The following is a 20686-nucleotide window of genomic DNA, read 5'->3' as shown; positions in this document are numbered from 1 at the left end:
TCCTCAAATACAAGATGAAATGTTCAACAGAACTCTCAGCCAATAGGACCATCTGTGTTCACATGATCTTGTGCCCAGAAAACATAGCGCCAAGAATCTTGCTCTCTTATTCACAATTAATGCAATGCAAACCAGTTAAATATTTCCAATCACGGAAGTGAAGCAAAAAAAAAAATTTTTTTTTTTTTTTTTTTTAGTTAGTTAGGGGGGTTAGGAGTAGCCTGGTGACTATAAACAGAGCATCCCAAACACAAGCAGAACTAAGGGTAACAGGCTTGGACAGTCTTAAATACTAGAAACAGGTTCAACCTTGTTGTATAATGATCTGATCATCTTCCTGCTGTGCTTTTTCAGACCTGTAAGGTCAGTGGCTTTCCACCTGTTGCTGTCAGTGAACTACTATTAAGGAGTCCATGGAGGAAACTAAAAGAGAAATCTTCTCCCAGGTTTATGTGTAAGTCTGTTTATGCTTGGAAAATTTTTAGGGAACCATAGAAAGTCCCCTGAAAACTCTCTATCGTTGAAATAATATTCTTCAGGACCCTTTGTCTAAGTTAATTAACTGGTGACTTACAATATCCACTTGTATTCCTACATTCCCTGACATATACAGAGCCTCAGATATCTCAGTATGGAATCTAAGATTTAATTCATTAGTATTTTCAATGCCATCTATAAGCTTTGAACAGAAGTCACTATAGCACAAGGGAGTAGTAGATGATATAATTAAAAGATGGATATCCCTGACACCTTCTTTGAAAATTGATTGAAAGCAGCCCTGAGGAGAAGGACTTGGGGTACTGATGGATGGAAAACTGGACATTAACTGGCAGTGTGCACTCGCAGCCAGAAAGCCAACTGTATCTTGGGCTACATCCAAAGAAGCGTGACCAGCGGGTTAAGAGAGGTAATTTTTCTCCCCTGCTCTGCTCTGGTGAGTCCAGAGTCCTCAGTGCAAGAAAGATATGGATTTGTTGGAAAGTGTCCAGAGGAGGGCCACGAAAATGATCAGAGGGATGGAGCACCTCTCCTATGAGGAAAGGCTAGGAAAGCTGGGGTTGTTTGGCCTGGAGAAGAGAAGGCTCTGGGGAAACCCCTAAAGGGGGCCTCCAAGAAAAGTGGAGAGGGACTTTTTACAAGGGCTTGTAGTGACAGGAAAAGGGAGGATAGTTTTAAAATGAAAGAGGGTAGATTTACATTTAATTTGTATTGCTAGTTCAATTGCTCAGCGGATGCATATCTTGACTTCTAGGGTAAGAAAGAAATATTCTGCTTCGTAAGACTGATGGTGTTTAACCATGATAACCTCAACCTCTCTACAGTACACTGCTTTCAAGAATCATCTTCACTCTCCTCCTGTATCACACTATAATAGTGGAGTTTTTATTGGAAAACAAAATCCTATCTTATGCAGAACATAAAATGGAGAAACAAAAGAGAAATCTCAGCAATTGGATTTTTAATGGAGTGAAGGAAAAGAAAAAAAAGAATAGGCAATTAGGAAATATCTGACACTTAACATTTTGAAAGCCTATAGCTTAAAGGCAGGGAAAGCAAAGTTTCCAGAATAATTTCTTGGCAGGCATACTTTTAAAACTTGTGATGCCACATTCTGTGGCTACCTTAATACAGTAAATGTATTTCTTGCTACATGCACATGTGTGTTTCATTCAATTGGCTGGACAAGGCGGCAGAGCAGGATATTTCTTTATTCTAAACATCCAAAAATAACCTGGCAGAAGTTGTGAAGTACTTATCATACAGAACACATTAATGACTGTAAAATGCTATGCATTAATATATGATCACTAATCCCTCCAGTCAGCATTACTGTTTCAGAGTCATTCTGAGAATTAAGAAAGCAGATACATAACTCCTAAACCAAAGCAGGTCAGCCTTTTAGCAGAAGTAGACTGCTCACGCCCTAATGCACATTTAAGGACAATCCAATGCCATCACTTCCCTCCCTTCCCAATCACACTGACAGCTGAGAAACAATATGATCAAAATGCGTAATTTTCACGTCACACACTGTGGGTGCTCATATTCAAAGCATTCAAACAGAGCCTGCCTGCATGATGGGCAACAGGAACTGCAGGCATGCTGAAACTTGCACTTTGATCACATAATGACAACTGCAAGATCACTGGGAAACAAGAATTAAGGAGGCCAGAAAAAACCCTTGCCTGCTCCCTTCATGAAATCAAAGCATTTGATTTGAACAAGTGAAAAGGGACCACAATACACAATGGTCATTGATATCAGAAATCTGGTCAAGATCTGTCTTTGACTTGTTTGGTAGATACAACAGCAAAGCTCTGACCTTTCCGCTTTCACTGATTTCCTCTTTTAAAAGAATCCAATTTAAAAAAAAAAAAAAAAAATGATGGTGGAGACAAAAAGAAAGTTCTTGAAAAGTTAAGACAAAATAAACTGTTAGTGTCAATGACATATTTTTGAATAGTCTGTTTGACGACTAAAGCCATTAACTGAAATAATTTGCCTTTCCTCTGACAAAAACAGTCTTCTATTCCTTTCCCTTTAACTAGTTGGGACATTTTGTCAAAAACCAAACAAACACCTCTACGTTTCCCACATCCCTATCAAGAATGTGGCCAGTAATTTGTCTTGAGAACTGATCAATACCACAGACAGAATTGGCCAAGAGCTTTCCAAATAATCAGATTTCTTATTTATACAAGATTCTACTATGGATTTATCCTATAAAAATAACACTAAATTCAACATTGCTGAATTCAAAACAAACTGGTAGTTGTCACTGTAGCTTAAGTCTTTTTCCATAATAACAGTAATTTGAAGCATGTTCTTTGTCTGCAACTCACTCATTTGGGCAATTAGAAGCAGAAAAGCTCATTTTGCCCAAACTCTATCAAACAGACATAAGGACTTTCTGTTAAAAACTACAGTATTCCAATTAACATGGCATATTATTCAAATTAAAAACACTGAGCTAACAAGAGCCCTTTTTTTTTGAAACAAATTTAGGACTTAGCACCACAATTCTCATTAACTTTTTCAGTTTTAAGGCAGGCCTAGCAGTCAAAACTGCACACTCTAAAGGCTGATGTGGAGGCTGATAAAAGACAACTGACACGTACAGCAAGATTTCTGTGAGAACTGAAAAATGTCTGCTCAATACAACCCGGTCATTAACTTGGCATTTAACATCCTTGCCAAGGTGAGTTGCTAGACACTTGTACTAGCAAAAGTCAGAGAAGTAGCACTACAAGCTTCTGCAACACCCAGGTAAGCCACAAAGGCCAAGGAGCCACCTGTTCCCACTTTGAGAAAAACCTCAAGAAGTACATGAGAGCACAGCAGCTTTTACTGGCTCTTCTAACATTTTAATTTACTCTGATTAAAACAAAAATGTCAGGGGAGAAGGAGGAGTACAAAACTGTCCTGAAGTACAGTTATTTAACATGATTATGTGCATAAACTAGTGTTCAATAGCAAATCTAGGATTTAGAAAGGAAAGTTTTTCCCAAAAGTGTTCTACTGATCATTCTGCTTTTAACACATCACGTCCAAGTGATAAACTTGACTGGCAGATTACTCCAAGCCTGATGGTTAAGAAAGTTCTCTCACTGGAATTCATGGATGTGTTTCACCATCTATTGTCAGCTACTTGAGGGATAACATAAATGTGTCTCATGTGAAGAATTCCTCTTCGAGACCATTGGATAGCACTGCAAGGCTCAGGTGACTACTGCCTATTTTAAGTTGGGCTTTGTAGGTTCCAGCCTGATAACACTGGCAAGTATTGTATCTAAAAGCCTTACCACATCAGGGATTCCTGGGCACTAGTACCATTGGATATTTGTTTACGTTTTAACAGAATCACTCTAGAATTAGATTAAGAAGAACTGTCCCTGGTTTAATACAGTATGCTAATTGGAGCAGCAAGTTTATAATTCAGAGATTTGCCAGCAGCAAGACAGGACATGTCTGGGTTAAATACTGTTCTGGAGAAATGGCAGAGTAGCAAGGTGCTATCTAGCACTGAACAGTGAGTTTAGTCACCAAGAAACTTTGGTGTAATTTCAAATGTTTTTTTCAAATGAGGAACCACTACTGGCATTTACTCATGCAAAATGCTGGTAACATTACATATGTACCTACCAGGCATCCAGCAACATATTTCAGCCACCTGATACACTGTACTACAAAGTCAAAAAATGCCAAATCACTGGCATTGGTTATACTAGAGAACTTGCCAACTGCCACTTGCAGCAAAGACTTGGCAGATACATGCTGGACTACCTTTAAAATTTATCCTCGATGTGCACAAAACCAAGGATAGCAAGTCTAAACAGACATCTCAATCACTAAGAGTACAGCCCTAGAAATTTTGCAGTCTTAAACAACATTTGATTGTCTTTTCCCCTTTTCTTTTTCTTCAAAGAACAATGAAAGACTTAAGTGTATCAGTACAAGGCATAAAGATCTCATAGATCTTTCCCTATCTAACGGACAAGCAAAAGCTTAGAAGTTCAGCACACATAAAAGAGCCTCCAAATGATGCTGAAAATAGCAGTCAAATGGTGAAATTAAGTGAGTGGCTAAACAATTCACAAAGCAGCTAAACATCTCAACATGAACTCAAGAAGACTGTACAATAAAGCAAGGGGACTGTGCTGGTATTGTGCATGAAACTAGAAATCAATACAACTATACACAAACCCCAAATGTTTGGAATACAGAATATACTTTGTTAAGGAAAGACAGAAATAATGGAACAATGTCAGCTTTACAGATATCAAGTAATGTTGTGCACTGTAAGAATAAAAACCGCGTGGAAAAAATCTGAGTCATGATCATTTTAGGAAACAATTACAAGGGTTCCCTTGGATAGATATCTCATATACTATCTGGGTCAGATTTCACCCTTAGCAACACTGATCACAACAATTAGAAGTCCATTAAACCAACCTATGTGCAAATTTTCAGAATCTTAAAGGAAATAAAGTAGGAAAACAAACTGCAGTATGGGTTTGATTAAAGGGCACTATTTTAAGTTGATGCCTCTCATAAATAATGCAGGAGAAATTATAACAGGCAATTAATTTTGTGTATATACAGAACAGAGTAAAATCAGGAATGGAAAAGAGTTCAGGTTCATTATATTGCAGTGGCATGTACATCCTACACCATGGGGAAAGACAGCCATGCTAGAACAACTTTAACAAAAGAATTAATTTTCTAGACAAAGGAATGTTTGACACTATCAAATGGGAAAGAAACAATTTCAGTTGGAGATGTAAATCAGTTCCTAAATTGTTAAAGCATTTTAAGATGTGGCTAAAGGGGAAATTCCTATTGGTTATACAAAAAAAATAAAAAAAAAGGAAGATGGAGGGTTAACACACAGAGCTGAATATAGACCAGAATATTGCTGGCAGGAAGTGCAGGAATAAATATACTAATGAAATATGCTGATAAGGCAAGCTGGTGGACATACCAGATACATAACCAGATCACAGTACCATAAAACAAAAGCGGGATACCTTAGAAGTAGACTAATAGAAACAGGATGAAATTTAAAAATGGGATGCGAGACCCTATATGAGCTTCTAAGGGGATTTCAAACAGAATATTATCACTTGGAAAAATGGAAGAGAAGAAACATCTTGTACTAATAAATACCAAAATGTTTACAAGCCAAAATGGCATGGTAAATGATATTGTAAAGCGTATCAGGGAGAACACTACCAGTATCATTGCATATGGTGCTACAGAGAATTTGTTTGGTATACTATGTAGCAGTATTCAGGCTTTACATTCAAGAAAAAACTTTCTACTGGCAAAAGTACGGAGAATGAATGCTAGGGAAATGGACAGGCTTAGTATCTGCCCCATTACTGCTAACGTACCACTGCTGGAAGGTGTGAGAGTTGGAAAAGGACTGCCACAAGTGAGGGGCTGTACCCCTGGCTGTATACACAGAAGTGTGGAAGGAGAAGGAGAGAAGGCTTATGTATACAGCCATGAGGATGAGTGCCTTGGCTCCCGCTATGCTGAGCTGTGCCCTCTCTGGATTTGACAGCCAGGAAATGCTGCTCTGCTTTCTTTTTATCTGCCTTCCCCAGATCTGTATAAAGCAACATCAGATAATCTTGGTCAAACTCACAATGCAACCCTCCAAAGGTTAAGTAACTTGGCTTACAGAAGTGAGGCAAATAAAGGTTGATACAGACTATGAATGAAGTATGCAGCCATAAAAGGAGAATACACAGCCCAAGAACAACTGGATATGAGTCGACCTGGAGTAAAACCACAATACAACCAATGAATACAAAACAAATGAATGTTGTTTCAAAATCTCCTTATAGTAGAAGTAGTAGAATCAGAAAAATAGATGCTACCTTGTGGAAGCTCAAGATTCTGCACACTAGAAAAATCTGAAGTATGGTTTGATTTAAGGCACTTACTTTCTGCTGGGGAACTAAATGCTCGCAGTATGTAACGCCAGCAAACAGCATGGCATATTGGGCCTAATAAGCTATTCAGAGAAGAATGAGCTACCTAAAAAATGAGAAGACTACTAAATGACAGAGTATTTACAGGATCTGTCAAACATTATAAAGTAGGTAAAGAATGAACTTGCTACGGGTAAACTGTACAAATTGAGGTAGCACCAGATGCTGTCTGTTCCCCATCCCCTGGCCTCCAACCCAAGTATATTCCTTCTCTCATGAAAGTAAAGCTATTACAATTTACAAGCTGTTAGTCTACATGCCTACAAGTTAGTCTACAAGCATTACTTGATTATCTGTAAATGTCTAGAAAAAAGGAAGAGTATGGGAGATAGACATGAAAATTTTAATCTGAGATTCCTACGTAGCTACTACTTGAAATGGATAAATTGGGATACTCTGAGAGCATGCTTCATGTCAGTTACAAAACCAGAACCTGTTAACTGATGTGTTAAGTATTCTCTGTAACTACTAAACTTGCTCAGCTTTTCATCAAAAGTCATTAGCCAGGAACATACCTTCCAAAAATCAGAAATTTGAATTTACCACATGTATTTTTATTGTTATCTCCCAATTGGATTTTTACAACCATGTACCAGAAAATTTCAAATTACCAAAACTACACAAACACACTAAGTAATGATTATCTGTGTCACATCTTTTGGTTTTGGGGTTTTTTTTGAACATACAAAATGCAAGGGTCCTTTAAATGAGAGACTGGAACTCTGCACCATATGCAAGTTGATGCATAAAAGAAAATACAGCCTACATAAAAAGTAAAACATTGTCATGCTGACCTTGGTATTTCATCTTCATCCCATTCAGCAAAAGATGCATGGTTTGAATTTTCTGGCAAGTGAATTCTGTAACTTTTACTTACAGCTGATGTACCACCTAGAAAATAAAAATGAATGAGAAGTTAATTAATTTACTTGATAACTTTTTTTTTCTCACACATATCCTTAAATAATTGCATTTAATACTACCAGTGCAAATGCCCCTAAAGAATAGAGCACTACATTTCATCACCTTTAAAAAGTAACTCTGGTATCATTTAAATGATTTAACTTTCTAACATGTAGACACATGTAAAAATAAAAATGTATTCTGAACACACTGACATCATTAGAACTACATTTCCTGTGTTCTAGTCGTATCTTAATCTAAATTCCATCCTTTTCTATCCACATGAATTTCAAAGTAAATCATGCAGAGCCTGATGTAAATTTCAGAATTCCAAGTATCTGGGTCCTCAGGACACATCCCAGTTGAAATTAGAAGCCAAAGAAAATACTAAATTCTACTCCACACTTTTTCCTATCTGTGAGCTGAAAGAGAATACACAATATAGTCCAGATGCAGTGGCAGTAGCAGTATGTGGAAACCTGTAACAAAGGTAGATGTTGTCTGACCTACAAATGAAGAAAACACCATGTAAGTTTGTTTGGAGGTCTCAGTGTCAGGAAGCATGCTCCAAAGTCATGCCGGAGAAGTCTCCTCTGAAGATTTACTACCTCCCTTGTGGTCTCCTCCTGAACCTTCACTCTTCAGAGGAAGAAAAGACAATATACACAGGATTTGGCACAACAATGAAAAAAGCCTAGGAATGGAGTTTTGGGAAGGCAGAATGGCAGAAGACCATGAAAATTATTCAGTCTCTCACTTCTGTGTAAAAGACCAGCTTGAACCTTGAATTTTCTCAGCTGTGATGGTGTCACACACTAGCAGGGTTTTTGTATTCGACTCACCTTTCAGCAATAGAAAACACTTTTGCATTTTTAAAAAAATCACATTAATGGAATAATTCCATTATCAGAGGCCTTCCATACATATTTATTAGCACATGTATTTTTATTTTGTAATTTCAAAGTTTATTTCATAACAGAACCTTACTAATGTGGATTAGTTGGAATTCCTACTTGGAAGAGCAGGCATAGGGATATCTCATGTAGCAAAAAGCCCAGAATAATAATATAGTTACTACAGAAACAACTGGGAAACACCCTGCCAAAAGCACCTTAGAAGCTACAAACAGAAGCAACTGAAATCCAGCAACCTTAATTAATGGCTCCAGACCAACCTTACTGCACCCACACTAATTCTTGCAAACCTTGCCCCTGCATCAGACTCCTAAGCACACTGATACAACACACAAATACTAAAGTCACATGGAAAATGTGTCACTCTGTGATGAAAACAAATGCTTGTGTTTATTCAGGAGCTAGCTCACATTCAGCCACAAGTGCATTAAGATGGTCTATGCACTGCGATGCTTAAGCAAGTGATTCCAGAAAGATAACACAAAATACCAGATCCCCCTTGCACAGACGCTGCTCAAACCAAAGGTAGCACTGTGTTGGTGCTGTTCAAAAGTGACAACATCCCCCTGGGCAAAACTGGTCCAGGAAGAAACACAGCCATGTTTTTATTGTGTGGCATATGGGCTAATTCTCCATATTAAAATACAAGCTGACTATGCATGGAAACATCTCTTGTTATTTTTTAGCTGGAACTTGATTAATTTGAGTTGATGAAATGTGACTGGACAGTTGTGTATTTTAAAGGAATATGTGTATTTTAAAGCAGCTATGCAAGATTATAGGCCAACTGGTAAAATACAATTATTTTTAAACTCCATGCATTTCAAATACCACACTAAAGTAGTTTCAGTGAAACACCCCATTTCTTATTCCCCATGAATATACTCATGTTTTCAAATATTTCTGAAGAAAAAAACAAACAAACAAAAAAACAAACCAAAACCAACCAAAAAAAAAAAACAAACAAAAAAAAACAGCCCAAAAAACAAACCAACCAAAGAAACACCAAAACAAAACAGAGACTCAAATTCCTGCATCTCTTTATTTCTTCAGTAAAGTTAGTCCTGTGGACAGAGATGTAAGGATACTTAATTTCCCCCTTCTCTTCACTTGAAGATCTGTAAGAACAGTAGGAGTGACACATCCAAAAACAGGACACAAGGTCTTTCAGAGTCGTATTTCAGAAAATATTCAACTCCTGAAAATGAAAGTTTTATAATAGTCTTAGTAGCATGTGGTGTGTGAATGAACTTGCAGCCTTCTGTCTCACCACACAAAGAGAAGAACTTGAATAAAAGAACTCCTGCATCTTCTGGAAACAGGCTGATGAAGGCAGAGTTTCCCTGCTACTATAAATTTCCCTGCTGACCTCTCTCAGCCTTCAAAGCAGTCTACTTATTTCAGTGAGAGAAATACCACTGGAAAGAGTCTCCTGAGGCTGTTTGCTTACATTTAGTAACAGACCTATTACTGAATTTTCTGTTCCTTGCCAGAATGATTTTTATATCATCATCTGCAAGGGAAGAAAAGTATCTGCTGCACATCTTTAGAGAAAGGCTTTTAATACCATCTAAGAAACACTGTTCAGCCTGGCCTGCATGGCCACGCTTGACTAAAATGAATGCGAACTCCCAAGACACAGAAACTGTGGAACATTCAGGTAAGTGTGTCAATCATAAAGCAGAGGCTGTGCCTTCCACTCCGCTCCAACAGATCTGAGCGTAGAAAGGATGGCACTCATGAGGGCTGCTGTGTAAGGACCGGCCTCTTGACAGGGCTGTTCTATAAGGTTGTGCCAGGGACAAACCACTCAGCTGCTGTGCTAGGAGTTGTAGATAGCAATCAAGCGCCTAGGGACTGCAACAGTCTGAGGTAGGCTACTTATACACGTGTGATGTGGAGCTACGCAAAGCAGTATGAATCTTGCTAAGAGCACTGTTGCCATTATCTGATCAAGCCAGGACAAGGGAGTCATTCAACTCATGCTCCTTTTTCACTCTCTTCTTCCCATTCAAGACCTAGGTCTCTCATCCTTAAGTAAGTTATGAGGATAATATAGCTAGCTTGTGTCTTTCATCTATCATCTGAAAGAGAGAGGAAAAAGCTATGGAAAAAGAATGGGAGCAACCATTCGACACAATCACACTGCACGTCTCTAGAAGGCCGCTTTGGATGTTTGGAAGACCAAAGTTACCTGACCATACTGCCTCAGGACTGAATATCCTGAAGATGCTCTGTCTCTGGCTGAGCTTTTTGTCTTCCTACAGTTTTGACACCAGCAAAAAGTGTGGTTTATCACTGTGTATGAAGAGTATTTTTCTTTATAAAAGAATCAGTTATGAAAACCCATGCACTAACCTACTGGCATCTGACTATACATGCATAAAAATAACTGGACAAAATTAAAGTCGGCATAATTCTTACTTGCTGTTTTTACAGAATGATGCTTCAACATTCTTTTCAGCTCTTGTTTTAGCTGTAGGAACAATTATGATTTAAATAAACAATACTTACTTTTCTGAATGTTAAGTACTAAAGATATTATGGTTTTCCTGCTGTTATCTCCCCTTTATACTGAAGTATTTAGATAACATTACGTGTGTACATTCAAAATGCCAAAATAACTTTTTAAAATGGAAATTCAAAACACCTCCTTCGCTCAGACAATATTTCAAATTTCACCTAAGAGCAAATGAGCCTAGTAAAACTACAAACATTTTAATTTAAAATATTGTCAGCAGAGTATAATGATTACCCATGATCTTGTAAAGACACTACTGCAGCAGAAAGATTAATTAGAATTGATACGGGGATCAAAACCAAATATAATAAAATTAAAACCCCAGACACTGCAACTAAATAGCAAATATTTTTTAATCTTCCAACTTGAAAAGGGGTGTGGTCATTTTGTGAAAATACTCACAGCTGCACTGCTGACAGATCAAGTTTTACTTAATATATAGCATCTCCTTTCAGGAAGCAGACTCTTCCTCAGTCCCAATATACAGGCACAAAACCAAAAAATGGTAGAAAACTACACATGGACTTTGTTTTGACACAGATTGCAAACTATAGGGAAGCAACACAGAACACTCATTCAGCCATAAACTATGGCAATTGTCCAACAGCTAGTGACATTTTGTTCAAAATGGAAGTTTTTAGCCTTCAAAACAGTTATTTGGTCTGAAGAAATAAAACCCTTACTTTTTCTCCTTGCCTTTCTGAATTTGACAGCAGCCAGGTTTATTAAATTCATTCCATATAAGTTGTAGTCTATAAAGAGTTGAAGGAGGTAGGGAATATGAGCTTCGTGAGGCTGGTAAGATTTGTTCATTATGGCTCCACCTTGCAGAAGCTCACATACTCTAAAATTAAAGACAAATTAGAATGTAAACACAAAATTATTCCAGTACAACAATGTTGATAAATTATTTTAATCAATGTAATTCAAACATGAGAAGCTCCAAAGTTCAAAGTAAGTACCATATCATACAGGCATATAGGTTACACTAAAACAGAAATTAACACAAAATTTTACTAGCCTAGAACAAAACCCAGACAATCCTAACTTATGATCATGTGTCAGATCTTTAAAATAACCCCAACAGTTCAGATAGGTAATACTACACACTCCAGGGATTTCAGTTTATGCTAGAGAAGTAATTCCTCCTTATTTATTCCTTAATTTACTGCAACTACTGTGACAGTAAGACTGAGGTCAACTGTGCTTTCTACTCTATTGAGAAATAGAGAAACTATCTAATAACAAAAACGATCCAGTTTTCCAAGTATTATTTAAATTTAATAATGGGTGCTAGAAATTAAAAACTTCAAATCTACGAAAATCTACTTCATAATACATCAAAGATTTCTACATGGTTTTCCTTAAGAGTTACAGAAAAAGTAACCTGATGCAAATTTGTTCAAGTGTTAAAGAATTACAGTTAATACAAGAAAATGAAAGTCAAGTACATTTTAGTCTTGCTTTCCTAATATGCTACTACTTTGAAAAGATTATCTGCATGCTTAAAATACATAATTTGTTAATGTGTTTTGAAAAATTTGCACAATAATGTTCTTACTTTTATTTTAGTAATATGTAGGTGAATTTTGCTTCAAAATTGTCTTTTTAACTCAAGATATAAGGAAATCTGCCAGAACTTCATATCACCACATCCTTACCTTTTTACCATTGCAGGATTGTAAAGATATATCTTCATAAACTGTCTCTCCTTTTCATGGTAACCATAAAAAGGCCTGGAGAGTAAGAAGCAAAAGCAAGAAGGTAGACAGTTATGCTGAGGCATTTATTCAACCACATTTTACTATAAACACAAAATTAAAATCTAGGAAAAAAACAAACCAAACAATAACAACAACAACAAAAAAACTTTCATATCCAGGAGAATGAAAATTCACATATGTCTGGCCAAAGGGGAGCACTATGTTACTATATAAAAAGAATAAGCCCTATACATATCAAAGTATCTTAAAAAAAATAAATTGAAATTAGAATGCACTTCTGTCTTAATGTTGTTTCTCTCTTTCCCCACCTATTAACACACTTATGGCCCATTGTCATAAAAGTACTTTTAATATATTAACAATTAGTGCTGGACTGCTTCAAAACCAACATTCAGCCTTTCTGATAAATGCTGTAACAAAATCCTTAGGGACATTAATTCTGCAGTTCAGGTGTAAATGAGTAAATACTGGCCGTGTAATATTAATAACTGAACAATAAGAACAGCTTAAAAGAGTGAATAGCTGCCCCTTTTCAGTGACTACTAATCATCTTGTGCACTAAATGAGGCACAAATCCTGAAGAAAATAGGATTTGAGAATGCAATTAAAAAAGACATAGAACAATTAATATGTCAAGACTAAACTGAGGTTGAACAGGCAGCATTAATTCTGTTATTACTTGACTGAATTACTGACTTCTCAGCATCTAGAATTCTAATCTAATCTTACATACTTGTAAAACAGCATGTTAAGGAAACAGGCCATAATTCAACACATGGGGTGAATGCAAGAAGTCTACAGTGATCATAACCAAAATCAACAGAAATTCAGGAAAGCATACATTTAAATGTTACCTCTACAAAATAAAATCCCTGAATAAAAAATATTACTAAAAACGCAACTGGAATGCTTACCTGCTAAGTCAAAAACCTGACTAGTTAAGTAGTAAGAGGGATTTCAGTCCTAAATTAAATGCAACCTGAGCAGAATTGCACAACTACAGTATTAATACTGTTATCCTTACTATGGTTAAATATACACAGATTTAGTATCTCCAAAAGCTAGGCGGAACTGTTCAAAAAAATGTTTATGATGTTAAAATTGAGCTAAGTTGAAACAACAAACTTAAAGCTGTTAAGCTGAAAAGGAGGTAAGATCATGTATACTGTATAACCCTCTTTCTTATAAACCCAGTATGAACCTAATAACAAGTTATACAGATTGAGTTATAATGACTCAATGTGCTGTAGGCATGTAAATCAAAAGCTACATTGAAAAAACAGCACTTGGATGGCAAGTGATCTGTACTGACACTGACATGGCAGCAGGAAGAGCAAGATTTACACCACTTCCAATATTATCTATGAACACCTACTTTAACTTCACAGTGCAAAAAGACAGCATATTTTGCCTCTTTTTTATTCTTGTACCTCCACTATGCTTGGAAGTTCATGCAACAAAAATCTTACATTAAACTTATAAGGGTTCAGCAGGCATCTTTATTACACAACAATTTTCCTGCTAACACAGAAAAAAATGGCTAAAATAATCTCCAAGATTTAAAAAACCTCCAGGTTTCTCAACAATAATATCTATAAAGCATAATCTGACTCAGGTCAGAACAGAAGAAAACAAATAGATTTGTGTGACTACATAAGCATATCTATCCAGGTAAAGATGAAGATGTATTACAATTTCTGTTAGGTGCTTCCCATTAGCCTCTTACTCAAGCACACAAAATACATGGAACTCCCATTCCTACTGCAATGAGCACCTGATTTTCAGTAATGACTGACTGGAAGCTCTTAGGGCTAGAGATATTAAAAAAAAGTAGGTTCTCCTAATGTCCATCTGTTGTTTTCTCACTGACTTGAGGAAATACTATCTTCAGCAGTTTACTCTGCCCAGCTTTCACTGTTGAGATGAACAGCTATACTACAATTCACATAGTTCTCACAAAAGTAACAAACATGAGAAGTCTGGTGGGTTACCTTCCTTGTTACTGCAAGAAACACATCAGGAAGCTCTGATTAAAAGTGAAAATGAAATTGCAGCCACTTTACTATCAATATCTAGAAGATACTACTAGAACTGGCTGGGAACAGAATGATTATCTTCCTAAATTCCACAGTTAGAAAGAACATACTTCAAAAGTGAATGAAGAAAAACAAGTAAAAGATAGTGCTGCACACTACTGAAAATCAGCATTTACACTGTTTTGAAGATGAAAAATTCAGTGCATGTATAGATTAACTGTGTTCCTCCAGGACAGCTTCCTATTAGTCATTATGATAAGACATATTTTTCAGTACTTGGTTATGTACGTTAAATAGAATTTGATTAAGAGACGATTCAAAATGGAGAAGAAAAGGCTGTGTGGAGACCTCATAAGAAGCCTTCCAATATCTGAAGGGGGCCTACAAGGATGTTGGAGAGGGACTCTTCATCAGGGACTATAGTGACAGGATAAGGGGCAATGGGTTCAAACTTAAAAAAGGGGAGATTTAGGTCATATATAAGGAAGAAGTTCTTCACTATGAGGGTGGTGAGGCACTGGAACAGGCTGCCCCAGGAAGTTGTGGATGCCCCATCCCTGGCCATGTTCAAGGCCAGGATGGACAGGGTCTTGTGCAACCTGATCTAGGTGGGAGATATCCCTGCTCACGGTAGGGGGATTGGAACTAGATGATCTTAAGGTCCTTTCCAACCCCATCTATTCTATTATTCTACTCTGTGATTCTAAGTTAATATTTAAAAGCCTTCATTTTCATGGCCTCTGCTGCTGGGAGGATCGGATGGATAAACATGACCTGACAAGTCTCTTGTGATATGCTTCCTAAAGTTGTCATCTTAGATGAACAAAGAAAAGGAGGCTTAAGAGTCAGGCTCCTGCCTGGTCACAGGGACCCTAGAATAACCCAGACAGGTAGAAAATGATGGATGGACAGAACTGCTGACATAGCAGAGACAGAAAAAGTTAAAAGGAATCTCACTATGGTAAAGATCCTCCCTAGGATCTAAGTTTAGGAAAAATGGTTGTGTTGAGCATTAGGTGGAAAACCTGTTGATGATGTTAAAAATCAAAGCAAGTGAGAAAAGTTATTTAGTAGTTGTACAGGCCCTATGTGATGACACAGATGGGGTAAAAAAGAAAGCACTGCAGTCACCCAAGTCCATTAGTAAGTGCTTCTATGCAGTACAACTACAAAAACATTTCAAAATAAATAACCAAAAATCCTAACAGGTCATACTTACATTCCAGATACTAATGACACTTTGAAAACATGCTGAACAGTAGAAGATGGATTGCCTAAAGCCACATTAAGTGCTCTGTCAATGCTGAATGCCACTTGACGAAGATAATATTCTGGATGCTGTCCAAAACCATCATATGGTATATAGAGGTAAGGAAAGATGCCATGTAAGTGGAGACAAGTCTTCTGACCTAAAAAAAAAACAAACAAAAAAAACCAAACCAACAAATCAACATTTATTTTCTCATGACTACATCTTTTTCTTCTTTTAAGTACTCCCTAGATTTGATTTTTTTCAGGTTATTTTTCAGGTTCTGCAGACAGGATAAATTTATGAAACAAGTTAAGGTGTATTTCAAACAAAAGGTACCAATTTAGAGCAGTTCTCACATTTGATTCATTGACAAAAGCAATACAGAACAAATGTGGTTACATGACATACACAGGATTACACTTGTATAAAAGCAGAACTTGCCATTAATGATTTTCTTTGTAATAATAATACACCACTCTTGAGAATAATTTTGCATACTGAGCCACTGTCAGATGGTTTCTCAGCCTTTGTGAAAATTTTGCAGTATCAAAAGTTCTTCCCATTCTTCACTGGAAAGAGCATACAAACCTCTCAGAAATTAAAAACAATGTCTAGAGCACCTATGAGGCTATGGCATAAGTTGGGATATGGGAAAAAAACAAGTGATTTTCAACTTTTAAAATGTGTGGATCCTTTAGAGGGCTCTACGGCGTGTTCAGATTCGAGCCTTTTAACAAAACACTTCTCAGTATTAGCTTTCATGAGCTTTCAACAGCAGAATGAAAGAACAGACCACGAAAACCACTGTGCTAGACCGCAGCTTCAGGCTTCTGCTTCAGACAAGGCAGTACAGTGTCATGGACCAGGATCTCCCAAACCTACCATGGTTTTGAGGGGGCAAGTCTCAATTGTAATGTGTATTCTCTGTTCTTTCCTCACCACAATACAACAGAGCATGTATTCACTGCTGAAAACAGCATCAGACCCTGCTCATCACCCTTTCAGCCCCAAAAATCATTCATGACTTCTCACTGCTCAATGAGAAAGTTTATGGAAAAACAGAATGAACTGATTAACCCCCACTGCGCCGTAATGACAGGAAAAGTACATCATCTTACATTTTGTCTGGATGAAGTCCCTGCATAAAGATAGCAAAACAGTATTTGAAGGCAGTGATTTCATCAACCAGGAGGTAAATATTACAGACAGAAGAGGCAGCACAACTTCACTGGTCCACAAGAACAACTGGAACACTTTCAAAGTCCATCCTTTCAAACTGAGATTAATTCCCAGCAGGTGGACCTTGCCTGAACTATTTACACTCATTCATATATACACAGTGCACCATTGGCCACTAAGTGCAGACTACTCTAAGTCCATTAAAGCACAGAAAAAACAGACCTTCAGAATCAGGTCTGCTTGCAAATTTTTACACCTATGCAATGCATTCCTCCAAATACCATAAACAGCATCACTTTTTTTTTTTTTTTAACTGGGGGTCAGATGTATTGTTCTTTCTTCAAATATTTATTAGACCTTCACGTCATGTCTGGAAATGAAAGAAACTGCTCAAAGGCTAGTACTACAGTCCATTTTCCCAGGTGAATTTTATTCTATTAAGTCACCCCCATCAAGTCTCTTCAGCAATGTTTAAATACAACTTATACATGCATTCATAATGTTGAGGTCACCATCTATGATGAATTCTGCCCATGCTTTTTAACTATTTCAGGAGAAGAATTTTCTTATTTATGTATTATGTAGTTCAAATAATAATACACTAAGAAAAAGAGGAAACTAATGAAAGAAATGATAAGCTAGAGGTTGGGTGTTTTACACTAACAGCTATGAGCTTTTGTTCTTTTTGATAATATTTGAAAAAATACCTTTGGTTTAATGGTTGCCCAAATATTCTGAGTTACAGTTAATTTATGTTCCTCCAAAAAACAAAGTTGCAAAGCACCAGAACAAACAGAACAGAAAGACAGTCAATGTTTACCATACTTAAATTCAGGTTTCTTTCAAGTTATGTAAGACAAATAATAATGCTTTTATAGCTAGCACCTCATTACTCAAGTTAATTAAATTTAAAAATCAGTCCATTTCTACTGCAGCTATTTAACAGTTCTTGCTGAACTGATATGCCATTTTATTGTTGAATAAAAAAAGAACACAAAATGCTTCCTTCTGTTTCCTTCTGTCCCCTTCCCATGCACTCCTTTCAAGTGGCCAAAGAGTCAAATTACCACCTAACTTCAGGGAAATATTAAAAAAACATGCACACTAGGCTGTTTTCGTTTTTGACTGCCAAGACAGCAAACAAGCTACTGCTGATCTAAGACTCTTATTAGGCCAGTAGCTGTCAAGTTACGTGGGTTTATAGCTACTCACTTTGATCCTTGCTAGTATTGACTCATTTACCATGATGTTTGGGGTCTTACCCTCCTAGTGGTAAGAACAAAGTAATTTGCTTCCATCATTTATATAAAAGCATCAAATTGCACCAAATGTCATGCTGTTGAGTCTGAAGCCCAGACTCCAGTAATAGCAACCAGGGTTTGCAGTAAGCCATTACAAATTCTAGTGTATTCTTTCCAATAGAGCCACAAGTAGAAAACAGATCTACCCACTGAGGATCCCAGGCCACAGAGACTCATCAGTCAACATAAATTAAAAACTTGGCTTGGGATAAGGTTAAGAAGTTTTATGCTTTAAATGTGCCAATCTTATGTTCCTGTTTCTTTACAGCAATACAGACAGAAGCAAGTTTGTACTACTGTAACAGCAGCGACTGTTACAGCCACCTCTTACAGTGACCAGCAGATGTTATTTTTACATCTATTCATCAGTTTCTTTACATCTGTAGAATCAATGGAAGTAGTGATCAACAGCAGATTCTGCAGAAATGCCATGCAGTTTATGTGATCACTCTCCTCAGAATTTCCCAATGCAAAATTGGTCACCTGGAATAAACTGCCAGTTTTCAGATGGGGTAGGCCACCAGTATGTTTCATGCCGTGGCCTCATCATGCATCTACTGCGCATATGCATCACAACCATGCTGTACACAAGACAAACATGGTGTCTCAATGAACAAATGAACATGATGTGTAGGTAAATGCTGGGACTGGTGGTGATCATGCATTTTGACAGCCGAGAGGAAGCTGCTGCTCCAACAATTTCTCTGGCCCACACTCTCTTAAAAGAATGGGCTCTACACTGGTTGAATTATCTGCAGGTTACAAATCAAGCACCCCAGTGTATGACTCAAGGGGCTGCTACATAAACACACAGAAAAATAGAAGTAAAGCTGAGGCTTATTTGCAAGTCTTTTTCAGACACCGAATGAAGTGGTAAATGAAGGAACACAAAAACTGATCACAGAACAGAGAAGAGGCAACATACAAAGCCTTGAGATACTGGCTATTTTCTCTGAAAAGGAGAAACTGCCAAGTAAACGTCAATATAGATGAATAGACAGAATAATAATGAATCAAAACGTAAAAAAATAATATAAATGCAGTATTTTTAGACAGTAAAGAAAATGAGCCCACCCCCTAAACCCATACTTACAAAAGCAAGCGGCATAAATGTTATTGAAGTGTTAAGCCAAAATATAGCATTTTGCATATTCAAAACCCACAAGAGAGATTAAGCCAGCCAGCCTGCTATTGTTTTTTGAAGATGGTCGCTATATGCATTACTATTAGGAACACGTAACCAAGCATAATCCTTGAGTCTGTAGTAACCCTCAAGACAAAGAACTTCAAGATAATCAGAGAACTGAAACCAGTATGATAAAGGAACACAAAGTTGCAAAACAACTACTCAAGAAGATGCAGGAACTGACAACATCTGACCACCAAAAGGCTCAGCCATACAGGATGATATATATGGATAAAAGTGAGATGCAAGCTATACAGAATCACAGAATGGTTGGGTCATCTGGTCATTTGGCCCAGTCCCCCCGACCAAGCACAGAAACACTGGATTTCATAGCACAGCTAGCTAGAGAACCTGAAGATTGCTCTTCAAGTCTCCTCAGATAAGTGCTTTTTAACCACTTGAAAAAACTGATTTTGATTTAAACTTCTAAAAATTTCTTTCCACGGAGATCAAATTGGAGAAATCTTTGTACAAAAGAAAAATGTGAAAATTATGGATAAGGGATCTTACTGTACTGTCCAATTCAGGACTAAAGTCTGCAAACAAGTTAGACAAGGAGCACCTAAGGATTCACCACAGCTAGCACGTGAAAATCTGCATAGGTATTCAAGGAGGAGAAGACAGAAATCCACCTGTTCTGCAATTCCACACACACAACTACCTGCTGGTTCATATTCTAGCAAGGGGAGAGCTCCTGCAAATAGTGCCTCCAGTTATCGCCTTTAGAAGGCTTCTACTCTCATGGGAAAACTGCCTGAGCAGAGCATGTACACGATTCTAAACCAATGCAGTTTGTAGCCTAGAATATTAAAGTACACTGGAGCCTACAGTCAATACTGAGGTCAAGGAACCCCAAAGAAACCACACACTACCTTCTAGGGTCTGTTCTACTTATGAATAGCCAAATCTAATGCTTTCACATTAGACTGACCTCACCACAAGACTACAGGCAAAGGTCTGCAGACCTGAATTTGTACCATCACAGAGAGGAATGCAGTAAGAGCTTGACTCCGCAGGTGAGGCATGTTTTAGCCTCAGTACCCTTTATGCATTAGATAGGATGATTCTAAAATACAAAATCCCTGAATCTGAGATTTCTAGTAACAAATGAGAGCATGCCCTACAGTTGTGATACAGTTTTACTAACTTCTTACAAATCAAAGCCATTAA

At 37.3% G+C, this 20686-nt stretch overlaps 1 protein-coding gene across 2 annotated transcripts in view; it reads right to left on the bottom strand.

Annotated features, from left to right (window-relative positions):
* Positions 1-20686, bottom strand: part of REV3L (REV3 like, DNA directed polymerase zeta catalytic subunit) — a 122464-nt gene that overhangs the window by 57216 nt on the left and 44562 nt on the right. For both annotated transcript variants that reach the window (XM_062632505.1, XM_062632506.1), the window contains exons 2-5: positions 15818-16007; positions 12500-12574; positions 11522-11682; positions 7295-7391 (exon numbers count right to left, since the gene is read on the bottom strand). In XM_062632505.1, the coding sequence (XP_062488489.1) occupies positions 7295-7391; positions 11522-11682; positions 12500-12574; positions 15818-16007 (523 nt within the window). The remainder of the gene's footprint in view (positions 1-7294; positions 7392-11521; positions 11683-12499; positions 12575-15817; positions 16008-20686) is intronic.

Source organism: Pezoporus occidentalis, unplaced genomic scaffold (genome assembly GCF_034315485.1).
Source record: "Pezoporus occidentalis ecotype Australia unplaced genomic scaffold, CSIRO_AGI_Poc_V1 ctg39, whole genome shotgun sequence".
Classification (NCBI taxonomy): domain Eukaryota; kingdom Metazoa; phylum Chordata; class Aves; order Psittaciformes; family Psittacidae; genus Pezoporus; species Pezoporus occidentalis.
The sequence above is the reverse complement of the archived record's forward strand: the minus strand, read 5'-3'. Positions and strand labels throughout refer to the sequence as shown.